We start from the raw sequence: 23,282 nt of genomic DNA on the forward strand, positions 1-23,282 counted from the left end.
TATTTCTACATAGGTTTATAAATTACATTTAGAAGAATATATTTTTCATATTAACCGAGATATCTTGAAGAAATCATGAAAAAATCTAGTAAGTATTGAACTCTTTCAATGAACCTAGTTCAGAAGTATTTACTGTTTCATGTTGTTATTACTTCTGTAAGTGCTTTTATGCAGGTTTCATATACATTGAGAGGAAGAGAGTTAGCATGAACTTGAATCCACTTATACGCTGCAAATTTTCATACATTCTTATTTACATGATATCATTAGTTCATAATTCTTTAATATCAATTCTACATAGTCCCTTAGTGCTGATCGAATTTCATCGATCATGTTGCAAAGTGGCCACTAGCCAAATTCATGACATTGTGTGTACGATGTTTAAATGTTATGTGGTTAGAGATAGTCACACAGAAACCCTGGACCAAGTTTTTGTACTATGGTTGGCAAATAGGACAAACATGAAATCGGTCAATACTGTGATCAATCACTTCTGAACATTTCAGTCTGACAGAAGATCAGAAGAGACCCGTATGTTTCAGTGGAAGTTTCTCAGACTGTGAAGCTAGGATGGCTCGGGTCCAAATCCCACAGAGAAATTCAGCTGTCAGCGACTTGAAACCATCTAAAATCTTAACATTATTCGTAGCAAAAACCATATAGTAAACCACTACTTATCACTTTTCATGTACCAACTATTTATTCATAGTATATATGTATGATAACAGGATTTACATTCATTTTCGAACAATAAACCTGTCAAAATGATTTTTCATTGTTTATCAGCCAAAAAATTTATAAGTAATATGCATCGTCATTGTGAATTGTTTATACCATATAAAGTACAACGAAATTACTAAGCTTTATGATTTGTATATACAGACGTTCAATTAAATTTTAAAAATTAGTGCAAAATTTCTCATAGTCACTTTGTTTAACAATCATTCAAACATTTTAAAGGTATAAATCTGTGACAATCTATCAATACTTAGTCGTGAAGTGATTTTTGTTTAGATATTTCATGAATCAGTCCTAAGCAATGTGGAACCTGTTACATATATGCTCCCAGACCATATCAGAACAGTAATTTCAAATCATCAAGACAAGTTCCAGTGTAATAGACGTAGTAATAGTATTAATGGTAGTAGAAAAGATCAAGTATAGATAATTTATATGGAGATGAAAGAGTAAATTCTTGAAATAAAGAAAGCAAATTATCATTTAAAGACTCAGGATATGTTGAAGGATAAAGATTGAATGAATCTGAACCAGTGTGATCAATTTTGGACCGTTTCATCTAATGTTTCCAATCATTCGGTATGATAATCGAGAGGACCGTAGCTAGGTAGTCTGAATCTACCAAAATTGGTCAGTATAACAGTCAGTGACCTTATAGAATGATTTCGCATATTGGATTGGGTGACCTATTTTTCTGCCAACCTACTGCTACACCGGCAAATATCGTACGTCTAGTTCGGAGTACGTATAACACGTTCCAACAACCTCAGTCGATGAAGGTCCACCATATCATCAACCAATTTGCCATCTTCGTACAGAAAACTGAGACTAACCTCAGCATTTCTCACTCACAGTTGGAGACAATTAGCAAACGTGGATTTACATTCCATGTTGGTTGTTATTCATAAGCAAGATAAATCTGCACCCGTTCAAAAATTGATTCTCTGGTATGATTTGAACCTTAATATATTGGATGTTTACACTAGGAAAGATTAAATTGTCACCACTGTTTAGTCCAAATGAAATGGTAACCCCCCTTTTTGTTGTCTATAGAAGAGATAGGGAAGTTATCGTTTCGTACCTTATTGTAACTTTTCTGTTTCTATGAAATAAAAGTTTCGTTCACGAACAAAACGTGCATCTTTAAGTCAGATCAACTTTGGATAAATAAACTTATATGATTGTGATTTAAGTTTGTTTGAATGAAAGAAAAACATAGTAAACACACAGAACTCAAGGTATTTCGTTTCGGTAGATACGATTATCATAAGCACAGTTGACATCACAAATGAATATCATAGAGAGAACCTCTGAATAAAAACCGGTACATAAAGTCTGTCTTGCTATTATTTTATATTAGTCAATAATATTAAATCCTCAGTCCCTCTTCGTCTCGAAATTATGAAAGATTTGTGATGATTGAGTTATCGTTCACTAAGGTTTCCTAAATAAATTTGTGTTCTTATATGAAATTACTGGTTTTCCAAGTCAACAGTCTTACATTAGTTTACACCTGAACCTGTAAGGCACCACAAATAACTGGTTATCAATAATGTTTTTGTTAACATTCTTTGCGAAGTATGACAACAAAACTGGGAAAACTCCGACACAATTATGAACAAACATACTTTAAGTCTAATTAGTCAAATCTAGTAAGAGAATTACGTTAAACCATGATATTTATTACTATATGATGTCAAAATTGTTTAAACAATATCATTTACAAAAGGCCTGTCGACATTTGGATAGCTCACTTAACAAATTTTCAACATCGTCCTATTGTGGGACTCCTCAGCAGTGCACATCCACGATCCTGCCTCGTGAGATTCGAACCCAGGACCTACCAGTCTCGCGCCAGAGCATTTAACAGAAATGTATTCACTGACTTTAAGCATATGATAACTAATACTCTACCTAGTTTCTAGGTTTTACAACTTATATTAGCCAAATTCTAGTAAAATCAAATTAACTTAGCCGATAATTCTAACATTTTTTCCTAGAAATGCTAATAAGTGCCATCACTTAAAAAACGCAAATTAGGGACTATTACAACCACTGTATTCAATGATGAGGTTTTTCGGCATAAACTATTCCAGATAAACGTTGATGAGTATACATTTGTGTTACACATTACTGAAAATAGTAAATTTTGTCCATTATAGTAAACATTTGTTTGGTGAACATCTCAATTAGGTAATGCTTTGCTTTATCTACTTAGTATTCACAGCTAAAATAAATGCTGTGGACAATGTGCATAAATATTTGTTTGTCTATTAAATTTTACTTAGAAGAACATAACCTGCATGATTATCACAACAATATGAAGCTTATAGATTCTTAAGCAAAGATGGATAGTGGCTAGCAGTGGAATCCAGGATGCGCATTTCGTCCTATTTGGGACTCGTCAGCTGGATGTACCTGCATCTCAGAGTTGATGTTCACTCTGTAACTCAAACCCAGTACCTTTCGCTTCAAACGCCATCGCATTATCCACTCAGCTACTGAGTCCTGATAGCCACTTGCTTGTGCGATGGGGTGAAGTTTAAATTCGCATCAATGGGAAGATTCAAACAAGTAATACGAAGTGAATTTATAGATTCTTAGTTTATGACTAGCAATATGATTATTTTTTCCAAGAATTGTTACAGTATTAAGCACTGATTTTGTTATTTGAATTTGTTACATTTTCTTTCGAAATTTTAAAATAATATTGATAGTTCAGATCATGAATCAATTGAAGCTAGACCACTATGAAAAACCTGGAAGCACTGGATGGTCGTTTCGTCCTATTGTGGGACTCCTCAGCAGTTCACATCCACGATCTAAAATAATACTTGAAATTCTCTGTTTCCTTAAAAGTTTTTTTTCTTAATTTGTCCAATCATATTACGTTTGTGTCTCAGTATAAACTAACCACTACACTACATTACTTTATATATACTATAGTTATTAAATCAATGAACTGATTTGAAAAGACAAGGGGTTGAACACTTCAACAACAAGTACTACTATAAAATTGAAATGAGATAATTGATAAAAATTTGTTACATAGTGAAAATCATTCATGAATGCACAAACTAGTTTATATCAATAAAAATTGACTTTTATGTAATTCAGAAGGGGTTTTTGTGGATATTTCAGTATTTTCATAGTTGAAATCATGAGTCAATTGAAGCTAGACTACCATGGAAAACCTGAAAGCACTGGATGGTGCATTGCTGAGGAGTCCCATAATAGGACGAAACGGCCATCCATTGCTTCCAGGTTTTATGTAATTACTAAGGTTTGCTATTATGTAACAAGGGGTATATATATAGATATATCATTCTAAAAGTGAAATTTATTTTTATAACTTAATTCAAAATGATAACATTTAATTACGTTCAAATAACAAATCTAAACAAAACATTGGCAATAACATTCACTTCATGACTATACAGTTTAAAGTTGTTTATATATACATATATATAGTGAATGACACTAGATTACCGGTACATCTACTTAGATAATTACACATTAGTACATAAGAATATTACTAATATGTTATTCAAAATAGACCGGAAATACTAATTGAAAACTAATACTGTTATACTTCATTGTTCGTGTTTTCATCGAACGTAAGATAAAGAACATAGTCTGCTGAACTGATTGACCTTAAATCATACTAATATACATTTATACAAATAGTATACATATATGTGTAATATTTTACTGTGTACCTTAGATAATTAAGATTTTATAAATTTTGGATTGGATTTAATCTAATTGGTTACCAATGTATTTCGTAAATACTAATTTGGAACATTCGGTTTTGACAAATATTATCAGTACAATTCGAGTAATTCCTAGTGAAACGTAAATTAGCTTATTATTTGACCTAAGAATTTGCATTATCATTGTGAAAGATAAGACTTGGAACATTGGAGAAGTACTAAACAACTCATAACATAACTGAAACTGAAAAAGTAAACGCTCGATTAATTTAAAAGAAAACACTTTCATGTCGATATTGTGTTTAAATTAACACTTTTTGTTATAAGATGACGATTCATGGAAGCCAAAGTGTACTCTACAGTTGTTTCGGCTTTATTCAAAACTCTTCAATAGTTCCCAATAACTGTCTTATATAAGGTTGAACCGAGAACCTTCAGATCATATAGCAAGCTCCATACCATACAAATATTTTAAAGTTTATTTAGGTTTGGTACCCTACAGAGTCAATTAATTCGATAGTGAGCCAATTATTCGTCGATGATAACCGTATTGTGGTTCCCAAGAGAGCTGATGATTATGTCTTCGATTCTACCTGGGTTTACATTATGGTTTACCTTTTTATTTTTCGACTAGTTTCCAAAAGACATCGTTTTGTGACTATTATGATTTCGAAATGGTTCCAATCTTTTGTGTTTTACATTCATCACTACTTATCGAGTTTTTTTTTTAATATCTGTTAATTATTAAAGTCATCCATTTTTTAAGTTGATATAAATCACTGGATGTACTTATTTAAATTTACCATGTGTTCAGTACTATTTCAGATAATATACTCTTTTTTACACATTGTCCGTCTCTACTACCAATTGAATGGTGTAGTGAGGTCTTTGGATTAGTGTCGTTGTAGTTGCTTCGCCACTCGACTGATGCTGAGATGACCCAACTCGACTATTTAGAGGAATTAAAAGTCGTAACAAGGTTTCCGTAGGTTCACCTACGGAAGGATTATGATCATGACCCAAAAATATATAATGAAGCGTGCACCTAGCTTCGTGCTGGACTGAATATACGCTGGCTTAGTGGTATTTACCCTAGGCTTCAGCGGTTATTAGTGTATTGATTTAAACATATTTTGAACACGGATAAGTTATTTCAGAGAAAAAACAGATAAAATCCTGTTTTTGGTCGAGACATATTCCAGCTCAACTTAAGTGAAGTTTAAACGAAGAAAGAACAAACAAGGTCTGTTTCACCGATTCTCATCATCTGTATACAACCTGAAATTACAATTATTAATTATAACAAATGTTTTAACATATTTTAGCTTGTGAAGTTTAGATAAATGTCTGCAACGCAAACAAAATTAACTGAATCATGGAGAAGAAAAGATCAATTTGATCTTTTAAAAATCCTCTTTTACTTACCTAAGGTATTAATTCTGGTAAAAACAGCTCGCAGATTAGTAATTGCTGTCAAATTCATACGTTCTTTACTGTACTGAGGCCATGATTGATGCATTTCACTTGGGGCAGCCATATAAGCAACCTAGTTTGTATACATATAAACATAAGTATGAAAACGATCATAAAAAAGAAGTATTTAACTTTGAAAACTAGTAGCATAGTGAAATAATTAACAAACTCAACCAGTTATTCGGCTATTTTCAAATAAAGTTTTGAAAAACCCAAGAAAATCTTACCCATACGTTATGTACGGCATTGTAGTATATTTCAAATGTGACAAAAATAATCTGATTATAACTTCTATACATTGTATGGTGATATTTTTACCAACATTCATTCAAAATGATTTTTTTAAAAGAAACCATTACGCATGATGTAAACATAGTGTTGCGAAGATTGCTGGATTTTATTGAGATCATGAATCGATCTAGGTTACATCATCATTGAAAACCTAGAAGCACTGGACAGGCGCATCATTCTAGTATAGGACTCCTCAGTGTTGCACATTCATGACCTTGGATGCGGTAATCGAACCCAAGACCGTCGGTCTCGCACGGATACTTAACCTTTAGACCACTGAGCCAACATCCAACAATTTCAATATCTAACTTCGATCAATCCAAGATATTGTGTGAACACCTTCCATTGTCTTCGGTGGGCAATTGCCTCACATTTGACACGGATGACCTCTACTTGTCACAGTTTCTGACTAGAACACAGTTAATTTCTTCTCGAAACTAGTCAATGGCAAACATATGATAATTATAAGTATAGGGTCGTCGAAACTGTCGAGTTTTTTTTGAAATCATGAATCGATCAATGATGTGTTACACAATGGTCATTATTTATTACAAGGATATTACTTCATCTTGTCACTGGTAGATGGAGAATCTGTTCATTAATTTAATTCTCAAATTACAATAAATGGGATGATCCTGCAAATTTCTCGCAATCGACATGACAAACTCATGAAACATTAAGGAGCATTTCATCCAATCAGCGTTTGATTAGAAGTTTTGCTAGGAATATCGCGAAAAGGAAAAGTCACATGTAGAGATTCTGATTGGCTGATTAATACACTGCTACTATGTTTAGTAGCATTCTAGAATTTTCAGGAAAACCCAAGGACTTTTAAAATACTATAAAAACCCTATGTTTTCTGTACATGAATGAACGTTTGAAGTAAAGTGCTTCCCGCATATTTTGTGCCTTTTCTCTTGTGTTCGGGTCGCTGTGTAGTTCTAGCTTGAGGGTATAAGGCTAGCTTAGGATCCTAGTATAGCGTTCAATCAGCAAGACGTATCAATATATGCGTCAAAAAATCAGCAAATACTATTTATCTCAGTTTTGTTTTAGCATTGAATTTCGCTTTGTTAACATAAGCTATTTCCTAATAAATCTCTTTTTGAGAAAAAACTTATTAGGTAATATCTTATTGTATACTTCTGTCTGTTTTGTAACCAAGCTTCCATTCTGTACACATCTTTTTGCTACAAATTTAAGAAATAATAACCTATAGATCTCTGAGATTCCTGTTAAAATCTAAGTTTTAATTTCAGTATACCAAGGTATTAGTGTATTGAATATTTATTAATGGTTAAAACTGAAATCCGTCATTATTTTTCAGTCTCTTTTTTTCGAAAATCAATATTTTGATTTTGGATTAGCGTTCTGAAGAAGCTATGGTCGGGTCTTCGGGGGAACCGTTGAAATTATTTAAAATCTATCACTGAGTTTATTTTTTTCTTATACATCTAATATCTGATGATAATCTACCAGTATTTTCTTCAGAATTTGCATATGCATATACGTATCCATCACAATAAGTGAGTTTTTTTAGGCCAATACAGATTGAGTCAAAAAAAGAGAAAAGTCATTTTATTTCATTTGCATCATCACAATTAAACTTTTTATCATGGGTATAAATATGTGGTCTAGTGGTTAGGCGCTCGCGCGCGAGACTGATAGGTCCTGGGTTCGAATCTCGTGAGGCGGGATCGTGGGTGTGCACTGCTGAGGGGTCCCACAATGAGACAAAACGGCCGTCCAGTGCTTCCAGGTTTTCCAAGGTGGTCTAGCTTCGATTGACTCATGATTTCAACTATATAAATATGTATTAATCTATGTATAGCAAATAATACAGCTAATAACCAGTGATTAAATTTTTACTGGTACAAAATTATGATCTTTTCTATTTCAACATGATGATGAAGAGAAAACTATTTACGCTTAAAAATTTAGTCAATTAGTCGACCGGTCAGATGCAACCAACAACTTGTCATAAGTGTATAACGATTCAGGTTGCCACACCTCATTAACGCAGTGAAATGAAATTATCAGAGTGAACTCCGTGGTAGTAGAAGTAGTAGCAGTATAAATAGTGATTCGATATCAAAGATACGATCCAAGAAAACATAATTTAGTGAAATGAAAAAATTTAAATGGAATTCATAAACCAAGGATCTAAGGGAAGATAGAGCAAATCCACGTGGGCCATTGCAAACGATCCTGAACCATATCACCCGAAGTCTCTAACTACTGGTTACGATAATCACCCTGACCCCAACTAGATAGTCTGTACCTACCCACCTACATGGATCAGTCCAACAATCAATTTCTTCATGGGCTAACGAAATTTCTTGGTTTTGCTGCTTCTAGTTTTCTTCCAACCCATTACCACATCAGCCATCTTTACCTAGTGTTTTCTAACTACCTTTAGAATTATTAAATCGATGGAACCAAAATACACAAACGATGCTTTGAATATACCTATAATCGAATACTAGTAATCTACAAATACTCTATATTTTTAAGGCCCGTGTTGCACACCTATAAAGAAGAATGGGGTAAACTACAGTGCAGTCAAGCTATCCTCCGGTTGGTAAACTGATATTTCGCTTACACTACAAGTGACGTAACGTGGCAAACGTTAACCGAGTTTTCTGAATTCATGCCGAGATTTTGTCAGACGCTAACCCACTACGACTTATGTAACTTCGAAGATGAATAAAGTGATGGACACACCCAACTACTTGACTCTCTATCCTTAGTCCAGTCGTCGATGTATATCAGTCCTGAAGTAAGACTTGGCATTTAGCTGAAGAGGAATGTACCCCAAACATGTTTTTATTGTTGCTTAAGGTTGTTAAAAGAATGCATCTTTTAATTTTTCAACAGATAGAACTATATTAAATTTGTATTATAAGTTAACAAATTAGATATATGAGTCAAACAGTTCAGGATAATAAGAAAGAATAAAATGTGAGTCATTTCCGCGAAAACTGACTTCACTGCTGAAATTTACTCACATCTAATTGTCAAAGTCATTAAAGTCTAAAAGTTTGTTTTATATTTTACAATGTTAGGTAGTATCCGGTAAGTCTGTAGTAAAATCACTGGTTATATCCATTGTTTCGGCCATAATTACGGGTAATTTTGTGTAAAAAGGTAGATTAATTTGTCGTTCACTATTAATTTCTAGCTTATAACTAATCCTTAGAAATGAACATACTATTTAGTTTAAGTTTTGAATGAACTTCTTCAAGATAACTGACTTATTGACACCTGTTTCTGTCGTCATTGTATACAGCATGGTTATACAGTAGAGTAAGATTTAAGTCCTATACTTTTATAATCATCAGTGGTAATTATTTTCACTCATAAATTTCTCATTACTGAAAGATAAAAAAATTATATTATTCATCTCAATGGCTACATAATTATTACTGTTCTACTTAGAAATATCGGTTCTAATTAACTTTCTGATTACACAACATGATATTGGTCATTGGCCTCCAAATGCCCTGGTACGGCCGAGAGTGGGGAGAGTCCACTCTCCCTCTCCGAATGCTCTCACACGGCCACGCGTATATAGCCTCTACCAAGGAAGTCCTACTCACTGCCTTCTCGTGGCATTACTGTTGTTTACCAAATTGAGAGGACGAAAAGAGAATGTCCGGCACTTTAACCGGGTTGGTTTACACGGAGGGTCAGTCTAATGGAGTTGGGAAACCCTGATTCAAATCCAGTGGTGCACATGGGCTCCAGTATCCTGAGGGAACAAATGGCGTATGAATCAATCGTTGGTTACCGGCTACCATGGGACTGCATCTCCTCACGATGCTCCACTGCTTTGTGGACTAGATCTCTAGGTCAAAGGCCCCGGGTGTGCTCCGCTAAGGAAACCACCTGCATCAGTTTGGGCACCTGGGCAGTATCACAGCCCTCACATAGATGAAATGAGATTTGTGCGGCGCATATTTATCTGGTGCTTCCTTGTACCAATATTTGTGTTTAAATAAATAAATAAATAATTGGTCATTGGCTGATGTCCCGAATGTGAACACTTCTGATTACTAATTTTTCTACTTTTAATTCCCATTGATATTTTAATTTCAGAAAATTAGCTGACAAACAACTAGTGTTTAGCAGTAGAACTAAAGACATGTATAGGTTTATACGTTATTAAAGTATCTTATGGGGCAATTTTTATCCTCATCAATATCTGGTCAATTTAGTAAGAGTAGGAAAGTGCGAAACTTTGAATAATGATAACGAATGTAGACAGAAAAATTCTTTTTAACTTTAACCCAAGGAGTCTTGGATAGTGACATCATTAGTATGCAAGTCATTTTGATATGAATTTCAGAGTAGAATAAGTAAAACATTTTAAATAAAGCAAAGTAAACTTTCATAGCAACCAAAGTTTCCTCTACGAAACTGAACTACTATAAAATTTATACTTAACAAAAATTCCTTCAAAATATTATTATATGAGATTTTGTATACTTTTGATAAGTGGTAATGTTAAAGTATATTCAATCCAATTGTGACTGTACTCCTTGATAACTGACATAACAGACGAATTAATGAAAATTTAGTCATTACATTATTGCCAAAAGAGTTGTAGATCACTAATGTAAATGATTCGTGTCTGTAATCGAGTGCCCACTCAAATAGGATGGAAATGGACTGACGTGCTAGCTTATGTAAAAGTCAAGTCTCGCAGTTTATCCGTAACCTGGATTATGCTGTCGTGTTAACCATGTGATGGGGAAGAATGAATATTCACAATCGGCAACAGCATGTATTAGTATTAACATAGCATAAGATCAAATTATTTCATTTTATAACAGAAATAGATCGGTAGATATAAAGATGTAATGATACATACAGAATTAGAACTGAATAAAGATTAACAAGATATTGAAATTTTAGAGCAACTTTTTAGTGTTCTACATTCATTTACCTTAACTAAGGTATCCAAATACTCTTGGTATTTAAAACATCTGAAGGACTTGATCCATATAAATGATACTTCCTTACATTGATTAGATTAACATTTATTAATTGTACAAACCAGTATGATATTTAAATTTGGTAACTTCTCAGTTTATTCAATCTGATCTTGTAGTATTTGATCTATGCGCTCTGTTTTTATGTAGAACAGGTTTTATGATACTAACTTCTATCATGTTATTTAAGTTACATGTCAACAGAAGTTAGTCTATTTCTATGTGATAGACTACTTGTGTCTACAATATCTTCTTTATAAAAACCAGGTAAGTGAAGTTTCTAACCCGATAATACAGTTAATGTGCTGGAATATTTCTCACTTGAGTTTGCCCAAACTACCTCTGATATGTCTTGTTGGTTGAACGCTATACTAGGATCCTAAGCTAGTTTCGTAACCCCCAAGCTAGGACTACACAGCAACTTGAACACAAGAGAAAAGGCACAAAATATGCGGGAAGCACTTTACTCCAAAGGTTCGTTTATGTACAGAAAATATAGGGTTTTTATAGTATTTTAAAAGTCCTTGGGTTTTTCTGGAAATTCCAGAATACTGCTAAACATAGTAGCAGTGTATTAATCAGCCAATCAGAATCTCTACATGTGACTTTTCCTTTTCGCGATATTTCTAGCAAAGCATCTAATCAAACGCTGATTGGATGAAATGCTCCTTAATGTTTCATGAGTTTGTCATGTCGATTGCGAGAAATTTGCAGGATCATCCCAACAACCTCATTAATCTTTATCTTTAATGAATTAGTTATAAAAAAATACAGTAAATATAGAAATCATAATGTAGATATTAGAAATTAAGAAACATACCACACCTCCTTCAGAAGGTGTAAGTTGACTATAAACTCCAGTACAAGTTACGTCAGTCAACGATCGACGAGGACCTTCAGGTACAGCTGGAAAATCGCGTTTGCAGTTATTTGAAAAATAAGCATAACGTGCCCATGTACGTCCAAAGTCATAAGAACGTTCTAAGTACATAGCCGCTGGACGATAAGTTTTAAAACGTAGAATCGTTGAAATAAATTGAAATTGTGTATCCAAATTCAATACAATTGACACATTGTGTACTGCATTCTGTGACTGCCACCTGAAATTAAAGTATAAAGTTTTTTTTATTTGACAGAAGATATAAACCTGAAAAATAATCTAGAAACTATTTAATGTTTTGATAATGAGATAAAAAAGAATATCAAGAAACTTAGTACTGTCGAAAAATCACCATGGAACGTATCTTAAAATCAACATACATCCAACCGACTACTGTCGTAATGGAAAGACGTTACATAGTATCAATAAATTTATCGTCTAGATTACGAATTTAGATTTTAAAAAGGTAACTAATTCAAAAAAATTATCTTCAAATCTAGACAATTCCATATAACCAGTATATGAGGTTTATGTAGATTTTCCGGTTTTCGTAGTTTACGTCAAGAACTGATGGTAGTTAGACAACCAATGAAAAACGGAAATCACGTACTGCAGCTCTTTCGGCCTAGTGTCGGGCTTTTCAGCAGAGTATATCCATAGTTCCACCGTTGATCGAACTCATGGCCTTCAGACAAGCATCGAGCACTCGGCCGCTAAGTTACTGAGCCGGAATTTTGAGACCCATTAGTCTATGAGATATTTTTAAGAAATATACAAACACTTTACGTAGAGATTTCAGATATAGTTCGAAATCTATTTATGAATAAAAAACAACAATTATCTTACTTTTCTACGTGCTGCTACTTTTTAATAAATTTTAAAGCTTAATTTGATAAAAATGAATTTATGGGTTGTCTATTAAACAAAGAACCAACACTAATTACAAGTCAGTTGCTGAACAGAAAATTTAAATAAGTTTAGAGTAGTAATTCACTTTTGTATTGGTTGCTTGAATCTTCCCATTGATTTTTAGAACTGCAATTGATCAGTCTCTTATTGGTATATGTGCATCGTATACTGATTGCCTCGATAATGTCTTAGGTCACAAGCATTATAAGCAAAGATGGATGGTGGCTAGTAGTGGAATTGAGGACGTGCGGTTTTCCCTATTTCAGACTCGTCAGCTGGATACATTCGCATCCGAAGTTGATTTTAACTTCGGGACTGCACTTATAATGCTTGTGAGTGAATTCCATATCGAGGCGATCAGTACACGATAAAAATATGCCAATAATATACTGACCAATTGCAGTGCTTAACACCAATGGGGAGATTTAAATAACCAATACAAAAATGGATTAAACTTCATCCCATTGCACAAGCTAGTGGTTATGTGAACCCATTACCTAAGTGGATAACACAATGGCGTTTGAAGCGAACGGTACTAGATTCTAGTCTCAGAGTGAACATCGACTCTGGAGTACAGGTGCATCCGGTTGACCGGTCCCAAATAGGACGAAACGTGCGTCCTGGATTTCACTGCTAACCACAATGATCTCAGCTTATCAAGTTTAGAGTAGATTTTAGCGAAAACACAGAAATTGTGCCCGAAACTACTAAGTATTAGTGTCGAATCATCGATGTCATTTACAACATTTAAAATAATGCAAAATATTGGGAAAGAAATTGAAACAACTCAAAAGAGAAGGGTTACTTATCGTTTGGTAAATTTGTATAGTTATATTTGTTGTTACTCAGTACATAATTCCTTAATTTTTTTCTGAAACGAAGAGCGAATGGCTCTTTACAAAGGTCAATATGTAGAAAACCAAATTCAAATAGATAATTTGTAGATTTTTGTAGTTTGGTACTTTTGAGCCGTAAAATATCTTAACTCACTATCTTCGATGCCCAGGAGAAATAGAACAGATGACAAAAATAATGACAAACTGAATAAAATCTGGTGAACACACCGAAAATATCTCCACTTACAAGTTCATTAAAGCAAACTTGAAGATTAAATAACAAGTGAAAGAATACTCACAGCACCCAATAAGGGTTTGTCTATGAACAATGAATTTGAAAGTGATATTGCATCGGAGATTTTCAACAATTAACTGTCAAGATCACTAATAAGGACCCGTTTTCAAATTTTCAAAACGTTTTCCCTAGTAGACGACTGATTCAGGGGTGGGTTATAGTCAAGTTACTGTTTCCCGTCAAATCAACCTGAATTTATCAGGGTTACTTTTATTGTTTGAATATTAACACAAAACGCTGTTCTATCACCTAACCCATATAATTTTTAGAATGTTCAAATTCATCTTGTGTGTTTATCTAGCTGACTGAAAAAATTTAGGACATACAATTTTGTCGCTTATCTTGAGAGGAAAGTAACAATTGAAAATGATATAGAACGGGGGTGACTGAAAAATATTCAATTAAACCTAACATTCAGTGGCATAGTTCACTCGGTGAGTTTGAACATATTTCTTTCTGCGTGGAAGGAACTAAATTGAGATTATATTACATTGATCTTGATTCTTTATGTAAAATTATTGAAACACTCTTAGTCTTGGAAATAAAGTGGTTATTTGACGAGTTTTCAACCGCTTACTTACCCCTGTACAGCGATTGGTACAAAAGTTAAATACAAACAGTACCTACTAACAGTTTCTTATTAGTCATTTACAGTTAAAACTCCTATCAAGCGTCCCCTGATAAACTTCGCCTTACGAATCAAGTTATAATGTTCAAATAGCAAACAAGATAAACACACTATAAATGCCCTAAGTTCACTTTGAAAACAAAGGCAACAAATAAACCTGTCGAATCTATGTAATACCTGCCACAAAATCCTAAATATGACTTATCTTGGTTGGCTACAACAAGCACAACTTCTTTTCTGAAGCGGTAAATTACCTTTTCCCATGTAGTAATCATTATTAATCTTGACAGTTTCAAATGATAAGGGGTAGTTAGTTTTGATTTCATTGGACTTAAATCAGCTGGGGTATCAAAGCAAATGTACCAAAAATATTTCTGAGCAGCCCTATACTTCTTTATTTAGAGAGAGCAAATATTCGTGGATTGATTTTTTATGTTTTTTGGCTTGATAGATAACCATAGTTTAGTGCATTATTCCCCCATTCATCAGGCTTTTTGCATGAATTGAAGTGTTCTGCCCATTTTTAAGATAAATCCTGGCAATATTAAAAATATAGCAACAAAATTCTTGAAAAGTAACTACCAGTGACAAGCTGATGTCATCCGGTGTTAAATAGCTTGTGGTCTAGTAAAAGCGATGGTCGATTCCGCAACGTTTTTCAGAAACCTCATATTAGTATACAGAAAAAGCTTCAGTAAGTCACAATTCAAATGAATCTTTCAACAATGCTTTCTCGTTAAGCTTGATCTGGTTTTCAAACAAATGTCGATTCAAAATGTGACCAAAATGAACATTACTGAACAAAATGATATATGTACAAAAAACCAAGTAGACTGAGATAATACCTATCTTGTCAACGTGCAAACAAACACTTAGTCGTCCCATTAAAGTAAAATATCGTACGGCCCATATTAGTCGACAAAAAAATTTAGAAGGTTAATTCAGGAGAAAGAGTTTTATCAAAATAAACCGAATTGCAAATGAGTGCTGTCAGTGTCTCATATTCTGTAATGGACTCAGAAATATCTGAGGGTCTTAATGAAAAACCTGATTCAGTTTCTGGTAGGAAACCTTAAATCAACAAAGTTCTACCAATCAAGCCTCCAAAATATTGTTCCGTTGCATTGGTGTATAAGACACTATATTGCTTCTCAATCCAAAAAAGACGGGGATTATAAAGAAATTAAACAAACGAAAGCAACAATTCGACATCAAAAATCTATACCAAGTCATCTCAAATGCACTTAGGGACTCACGTTTGAACACTGAAAAAATAAGTCACCTTCTTTAGGCCTGCAGCTTGCACATCACATAAAAAGGTGCAGGGCAAAAGTAGGCTAAAAATAATCTTGCAAGCTGAGTAAAAAACAAGGATGATGAAGTCATGAATATTGGAGCTCTGTAAACGAATGCGCTATTCCATTATTCCAAGGGGATAGTTCTATATCCTTGTTGATATACGACAACTCCAAAATAACAACATGCATTTTATAGATGTAAAATAGAGGGTAAACTACCTACCTTGTACAATAATTCATACTTTTTTGGTAACAGTCCGAATACAAAAATTGTTCGGGAGCAAGGCGACCTTAAACTGCCAAATAAATTTAGTGTGTAGAATCCAGCGGTACCAGAAGAAATACATTCTAAACTAATAAGCGAACTTAAAAATTTAATCTTAAAAGACTTTTTCAAATATTCCAACCTATATTCAGTGTGGGGTAGGTAATCAGTCATCGACAGAAAGAGTATAGTTAACTCAGGCTCCAAATTATATGGATGAATGCATTTTACGAACTGTCAGGCCATTCTTTATTTAGACATAGTGGTCTAGAAGTCAACATCATCCGAAAACCCCTAGGATATATCAACCGTTAGATGCCATATGTTTTAAAATTCATAAAACTATACTTCAAGACATTTTACAGATAACTCACTCTACCGAAAATCAGGTGTTGTACAAAAACATCTGGTTACCCCATAAAAACGACTGAGTTGTACGAAAAGGTCCGAGGAACTGAAAATTAGCTATCTCCTAAAATTCTGGTTACCTTACGATGTATTGTTGAAACCAACTTCACTTTTATCAAAATTGGAAAAGATTCGAGTTGGCCTAATGACATTCAGTGAATAACATAACAATGAATATCTATGTTACACGCCCTCATTTTTCCTACCTATTAATATATCAGACTTACAAATGGTAAAAAACGTTCATATTCTCAAACCCGAATTCTCGACTCCGGGAGTTCCGGTCAAATTGTTAAAATGGTCGGACCATTTGTTGCCACATGTGTTTACAGATGTTTTAGTTCAAACTTACATGGAGACTATCATCATTGGAATTAGCTCAGAACTTTCAAACCCTTGTTCTCCTGAAACTGAGTGTGACTCCATGGATCTAGGATTACCTGTATCACATGCGACAATTTTTTTACGCTTTTAATATTATTTGTGTTTTCAAATCATAAATGGACATTAGTGGACGAAATTATTTAATTTTAGAAGGAGACTTCCTTGCGCACATTGTAAAGTCCAAGATATTCGCACCATATGTATTCAGTACAGAGACGGTGTAAATAGTTTAGAAGAAAATATAATCATTTAACTAACATACCATCTTCCAGGGTTACTTGGGACTCGTGAAACAACATTTTCCACACGATGACTTTCAGGATTGGTTATGGAATTGTACGGTTGTTTAGAAGTACATTCTTTACAATAGCTTTTACCGCTGGTTGTTACAACGCAGTAGGCCTCGACTTCGTTCAAGCCGCAAGTTGAAGATGCAACAAGTGAGCTTTCTCGACCAATCAACAAGTCACCGGCTCGAGGATTACATATAGTATTTTCACAAGAATAGTCCTCCGAAAACGCAATCTCATATGAACCTAGAAAGTTGTTTGATTAATACTATCACAATACTTGTTGTTAAAACGTAGGACAATAAAATAGAAGTCAGCAAAATACCACTCATCGTCCGTTCACATGAACTACATACATCAGTCGAAAAATAACCTATCGCTAATTGTATTATTGATGTATATAAACACAAACATTTTATGATTCAATATGCATCACATTGGGTTATATCAACTACTTAGGGAATGATGACAAATCTTTTCATTGGTTTTAGTTACAATTCATTCATTTTACAAAACCATTTATTGACAACGTCAATGCGCGCTCTTCGAATCTGTCGTGATCTTTCAACAATAACGCCAATTACCCTGTTTCCCTTGACGGGTTGTAATATCTAATCACTTCAAAGGACACACATTGCGTCTTAACTTGGTGGCAGACAGTCGAACTAATAAATTTAACATCCTTATTCATACCAAGGTTGAACTATTGTGTTGTAGTTCTAGTTGTTCCGATTAACTGCTCTCTTCCCAGTTGTTTCAACTGCAACAAGCACACATTTATTCACTTGTGCACACAGATCTTATGGAAGGGTCACTAGATCCATGCGAAGTGCTTCGACGAGACGTTAGAGATTCCAAGTATTTTCCAGGTTCTATTCATACGCACCATATTCATTTTTATATTTCGAAACTTACATCTTGCATACTTTCTCCTTGAATTTTCTCACATTCTACTTTTTAATCTGTTGAGTAATATGTACGGCAGTGGAGTTTACACCGGGACATACACCATAGCCACCATGACGACTGGTAGAGGTCTTAAACCAAAGGTAAATATTAAGTTGATAATCCCCGTTTCTGGCAACACACCTGTATGAAAGTGCGAGACAACATCAGATAATGAACCACAGAGTAGTGTGTACGACACGGACCACTTGACTAAGACAACAGAACTGGGTCTTCAACTTAGTAATCAGGATCACACTCTCACCCTTAGTAAGACTAGTCAGCTCAAGAGAATTAAGAGGAAAGAGAGTCTGAAGCTCCTCATAACGCAGTCTTCTGGTAGAAAACGAAACAAAAACGGAAATTCTATCTCATCTTCGTCGCTAATTAAAACCGGTGTTCCGGTATATGTGTTAGTGATTGATGTAGTGGTTAGCTCCACAATCGTCGTGACACTGCAATAATTAGACAGTACCACAAACTCATGTTCAGTCTCTGCTACCCATGGTCCTGGTATGTTTACTCACAGCGCAGAAAAACGAAACTAACAAAGGAGAAACATGAAACCCTCATGATAATAACCGTGCCAGTACTTGGACACAGCCATTGGAGCGAAACAAGCTCCGAAACCATGATTAAGTTAACTACTGTTGCATGTACCCTAGCTACCGTTGACAGCAAGGAGCAAGGGGTGGACGTTAGAAAGGGAAATGTAAACAATATTTCCCAAAACAATAAAACTAGGTGTCAGAGAAGTTCGAAAAAACCCTGATTTCATAGAATATTTCATTTTGGAAGATAACCTAATAGAAAGTAGGAGGGTCGTTGATAAGAGTGAGACAAATGCACTTCACTGCTTGACGTGAATGCCACTGACTAAAACTATTGCGCCCTTGTGAGGGACAAAATATGGTGAAAAATGGACTCTCTCCATTAATGGCAAAGCTAAATTTAGCACACGTTGCATTATTAGTCTTATTGACATCTAGAAGACCATCGATTAGATGGTTGTCTGAAACCCGAGTTAGACACAACCAACTATGAGATATTTGAGATACCGCCAAGAGATAAACTACGAATACTCAAGAGCCAAGCAGTATGGCAGTCTGTGGAGTGCCTGAGTTGGTGGGCGGCAGCCGAAAAAACACGACTGAAATTGTGGCTTTGGCTATCCCATGGCATAAGTCTTCACATTACTATGGAAGCTAGCGCTTACCATAACTTCGTCCGTTAGACCTCACGACCAATATATCACGGTATATGATGGTTATCAACTTTAAAAACTGAGAGGTTCTAACTGAGGATCCCTACGCGTGGTACATCTCGAAGGATTTCCTCTCCAGTAACGAAAGATGTTGAGAGAGTCGATCAATATTGGCAAAACAACTGTAGAAAAGCCGAAAAAAAAGACACGTCTCGGTGTTCGTTGACCTTGGTCAACAAACTATGACATAGAACACAGAGATCACGATCCCGGCAATTGAACACCTTATAAAAGCCAAAAACATGCGCCGGCCAGTTCCTGCGGAACTGGTTAACCGACATTTAAAAAAGTTTTCCGAAAATCCGAAGACAGATACTGCTGTCGAGAAGGACTAGTTGATAAGAGGAATCGTTAAGTCCCTCCACACCAACCTAAGCGGATTAAGGCGTAAATTATTTGAGATCAGAAACATGACTTCATTTGAATCTGAAGATTACAGTCCTAACTGAAACGCTGGTATTTCCCGACATCACGGAAGATGTGACTTAGGAAGGTATCTCACTTTCCCGATGACATAGGATGCACAAAACGGGAGCAGTAGTGACGTTCGCTATCAGACACTTCACAGATGTAACACCATACAGAACAGAACTAACCGAAATGACAAAGCCATGCTGGTGTTACTACAATGCGAACAGCACAAATTGCTTGACCGAAAGAATATATCGGCGTCCCACAGGTTCTAACATCTAAAAAGGTAGGACAGTCAAGGAGATATTAAAATGGCCACATCGGGATTTTGAGCAAATACTATAAGCCGAAGGCTCAACTAATTAAGTGGAAAACAACTCCTATATAGTGGCTCCATAATTGGCTTGTCACACCCACTATGATTTCAAGACTCTCTTAAGATGTTGGTTGCTCCACAAGACGGGCCATAGACTAAAAACCCTAACAAAAATAAACTAGATTCCGACAAATGATCAACTTCCAGTGGAGGATTATCGTGTCCAATTACTAATAGGAAGGTTCATGACTAAAAACAAACCTTGAACCAGGGCATCTGTGCTCCTGAAGAGCCGAATGACGAAGATCATTCTAAATTGGAGATAGCAGCGGATTTCAATCCCTATTTTATCTGTTAATTTAACCATGAACCTACGAGCTTGTGACACTCACCAAGTTTGAACTCATCTGATGTTCTGGGGAACATTCATCTAACTTCTGGGTTATTAGTGAGGAAACTAAAGTCCCTGAACCAGGAAAGCCATCAAAATGTGGCAGCGTCTTCTCAGTTGTCTTCCAACAACGCACGAAATCCATCAGTACGCCAGTATATGACCTGTTTGGGCACTCACTGGAGTCAAATCAACATTCATAAGAGTGTAGATATACTACTTGCTCTCCGATTTACAAAGAGGAGTTAGGAGCGACCCAGCTCTTTACGAGGAAATCACGTTACAGTGAATACTATGGAAGATAATGAATAGACTGGTCAACAAACAAGTGAGAGAACGCATGGATAAAAACAGCATCCTCCGTGAAGACTAACAAAGTCTTAGAAAACATAGGTTAAATGAGTGCACGCGAGCTGGTGGGCCTCAACATCAGGAGTTTCGCAGGGAGAATCACATATCCGTTTCTCTTCCTATTAGATAAAATATGCTCAGCAACACTAATCTACTCAGATGACGCGAAGAGCTGGAAGTCCATAGAAAAACGGAAATATACTTTAGCTCTGAAAGGAACTTAAAAATAGAGGAATCTGCCACACACAATAGGTTAAAACTCATCCTGTCGAATTATCATATCATGGGCTTTCTGTCCTATTTGACGCAAACAGCTTACTTCCTTCATGGAAACGCCCTTTCAGTTGTTTCCTTAGTACGCAATCTTGAACTCAATATGACAGGAAGCTTAGAGACCAGTACAGACTACATAATGTCTTCAGCCAAGACAGACGACTGTAGCTGTAAATAAATTATCGAAATAAATAGTCCCTTAAGCCTTCTACTTTGATGCTGACCTCATTAGTTTTATTGGGCACACCCTAGGTTAAAGTGCTCGGTTACTCACCTAAGCCAGATCACGAGTAAGTACTCCATGCTACGGCTCTCTTGCAATTACTAGCTAGCTTAAATCAGACGCTTCTCAACAAACCGACAACCTTTCAAACGTATCTCCGAACTCACTTATTTCTGACTTCTGATTTGACCGGGTTAGTATGCCTTGAATATAAAAGTGCTACGGACAAAGGCATTTTCAAGCCCTCATCATCCATGTTATCTTCACAAATTTCCACCTTGTTTGATGACAACTTGGCGCTATCACTCTAAATTTGATCCCAACCATGTTTGAAATATACCGATGACCACATCCTGCTGCTCACAATGTTTCCTCATCGTGTCTCTTCGTTATAGACATAAATCTCTTAGCAAATAACATATTTGTAATATCCCAATGAGTAGAAAAATTAGATTTTCTGACGTTTCGCGACTCAGTGTAAGCCAACAGGATCATCACTTCAGAAGGGGACAAACAAAAAGAAAAGAAGAATGTAACTAGTATCTTACAATTTAATAGTTTTCCTACGAAGATTATTGGAAGTATATTAAAACAGGACGGCTCAGTAATTTATAATTAATAATGAAATGCCATGGATTGGTACTGCAGTTTTACCACACCGTCATGGCACAACAGAGGAACTCCAAAGAATCGTAAAACAACACACAATTAAATTATATTACAAAATGATCAACACATATTGAAATACTCTAGTTCGATTAAAAGAAAAAAATCCCGTTCATGTCTACACAGAACTGCGTCTACAAATTAGGTTGTGTTGATTATGATGCCTTCTATATTGGAGAGCCATCTAACGAAATCTTGGCCCGTGCCAAAGAACATATGAGCTACACAATGAAACCTCCCGATAATCCTGTAGAACTGAATAGACTTAAATTTTTCCGGTAATAGCAGTTCACGCCATTTTAAACAACCATGAGATCGATTTCAAAAATATCAAAATATTACAAAAAAGCTTTCCGACTACAAAGAAAGGAGAGTAGTTGTTTTTTGGTTGATCACTTTATATTCTTGTTGTTCCGTTGTACTATTTAAACTTCGATTAATTTTAATTTGGTTATTTATTCTCAGAAGAAATGACTTACACCGAGTCACATAATGTCAGAAAATCTAATTTTCTTACCCATTGAGATATTACAAATATATTAGTTATTTATAACAATCTACACAATGTTCAATTTATTCAGTATTATCAAATCAAAACTTGGTAATGGGACCTATAAATCTATTAGGTCATGTACAGAGGCTAGTAACTAAGTGGGTTATTGGACTAAGGAGCTAGTCTGGAGAAGATAGTCCCCAACACTTTGAACTATCTTCACTTAGCTATAGGAAGACAAGAGGTGGTTCAACTGTGACGTACAACATGTTGAGTATGCCAACATACCTCAGGACGAGCATCCTACAAAAAACGTAATACCACACTGTTTAAGAGAATCCTAGAAAGATCTCATATCAAAGCGCTAGAATCCAGATCCCTTTCCACTTTTTCTCATTAAGAGCTTCCATCTCCCACATGGACTGCTCTCCTAGTCAAAGTGGTCATAGTCATCCAGTGAATAGTCGCAATGCGAAACTTGATAGACACGTTCTCGCCTATAGGATACCGTCTTTTGCTCGAACTAGTTCTATCCAATGCTTATCAT

General features: G+C 35.2%; 2 protein-coding genes across 2 annotated transcripts in view; both read right to left on the reverse strand.

Moving 5' to 3' along the window:
* Positions 1-17,737, reverse strand: part of Smp_148790 (laminin beta chain-related) — a 76,433-nt gene extending 58,696 nt beyond the window's left edge. Inside the window, exons 1-4 of the mRNA XM_018791171.1 lie at positions 17,683-17,737; positions 17,375-17,648; positions 12,030-12,309; positions 5,877-5,997 (exon numbers count right to left, since the gene is read on the reverse strand). Coding sequence (XP_018645684.1) covers positions 5,877-5,997; positions 12,030-12,309; positions 17,375-17,648; positions 17,683-17,734 — 727 coding nt within the window. The 5' untranslated portion in view covers positions 17,735-17,737. The remainder of the gene's footprint in view (positions 1-5,876; positions 5,998-12,029; positions 12,310-17,374; positions 17,649-17,682) is intronic.
* A 1,413-nt stretch (positions 17,738-19,150) lies between these two features.
* Positions 19,151-23,037, reverse strand: Smp_148780 (hypothetical protein; the record flags this gene model as incomplete). The annotated part of the gene is made up of 2 exons (XM_018791172.1): positions 19,151-19,385; positions 23,024-23,037. 2 exons carry the CDS (start codon positions 23,035-23,037, stop codon positions 19,151-19,153), a joined length of 249 nt encoding a protein of 82 aa, XP_018645685.1.
* Between the last annotated feature and the right edge of the window lie 245 nt (positions 23,038-23,282).

This window comes from Schistosoma mansoni (assembly GCF_000237925.1).
Source record: "Schistosoma mansoni, WGS project CABG00000000 data, chromosome 4 unplaced supercontig 0032, strain Puerto Rico, whole genome shotgun sequence".
NCBI lineage: Eukaryota > Metazoa > Platyhelminthes > Trematoda > Strigeidida > Schistosomatidae > Schistosoma > Schistosoma mansoni.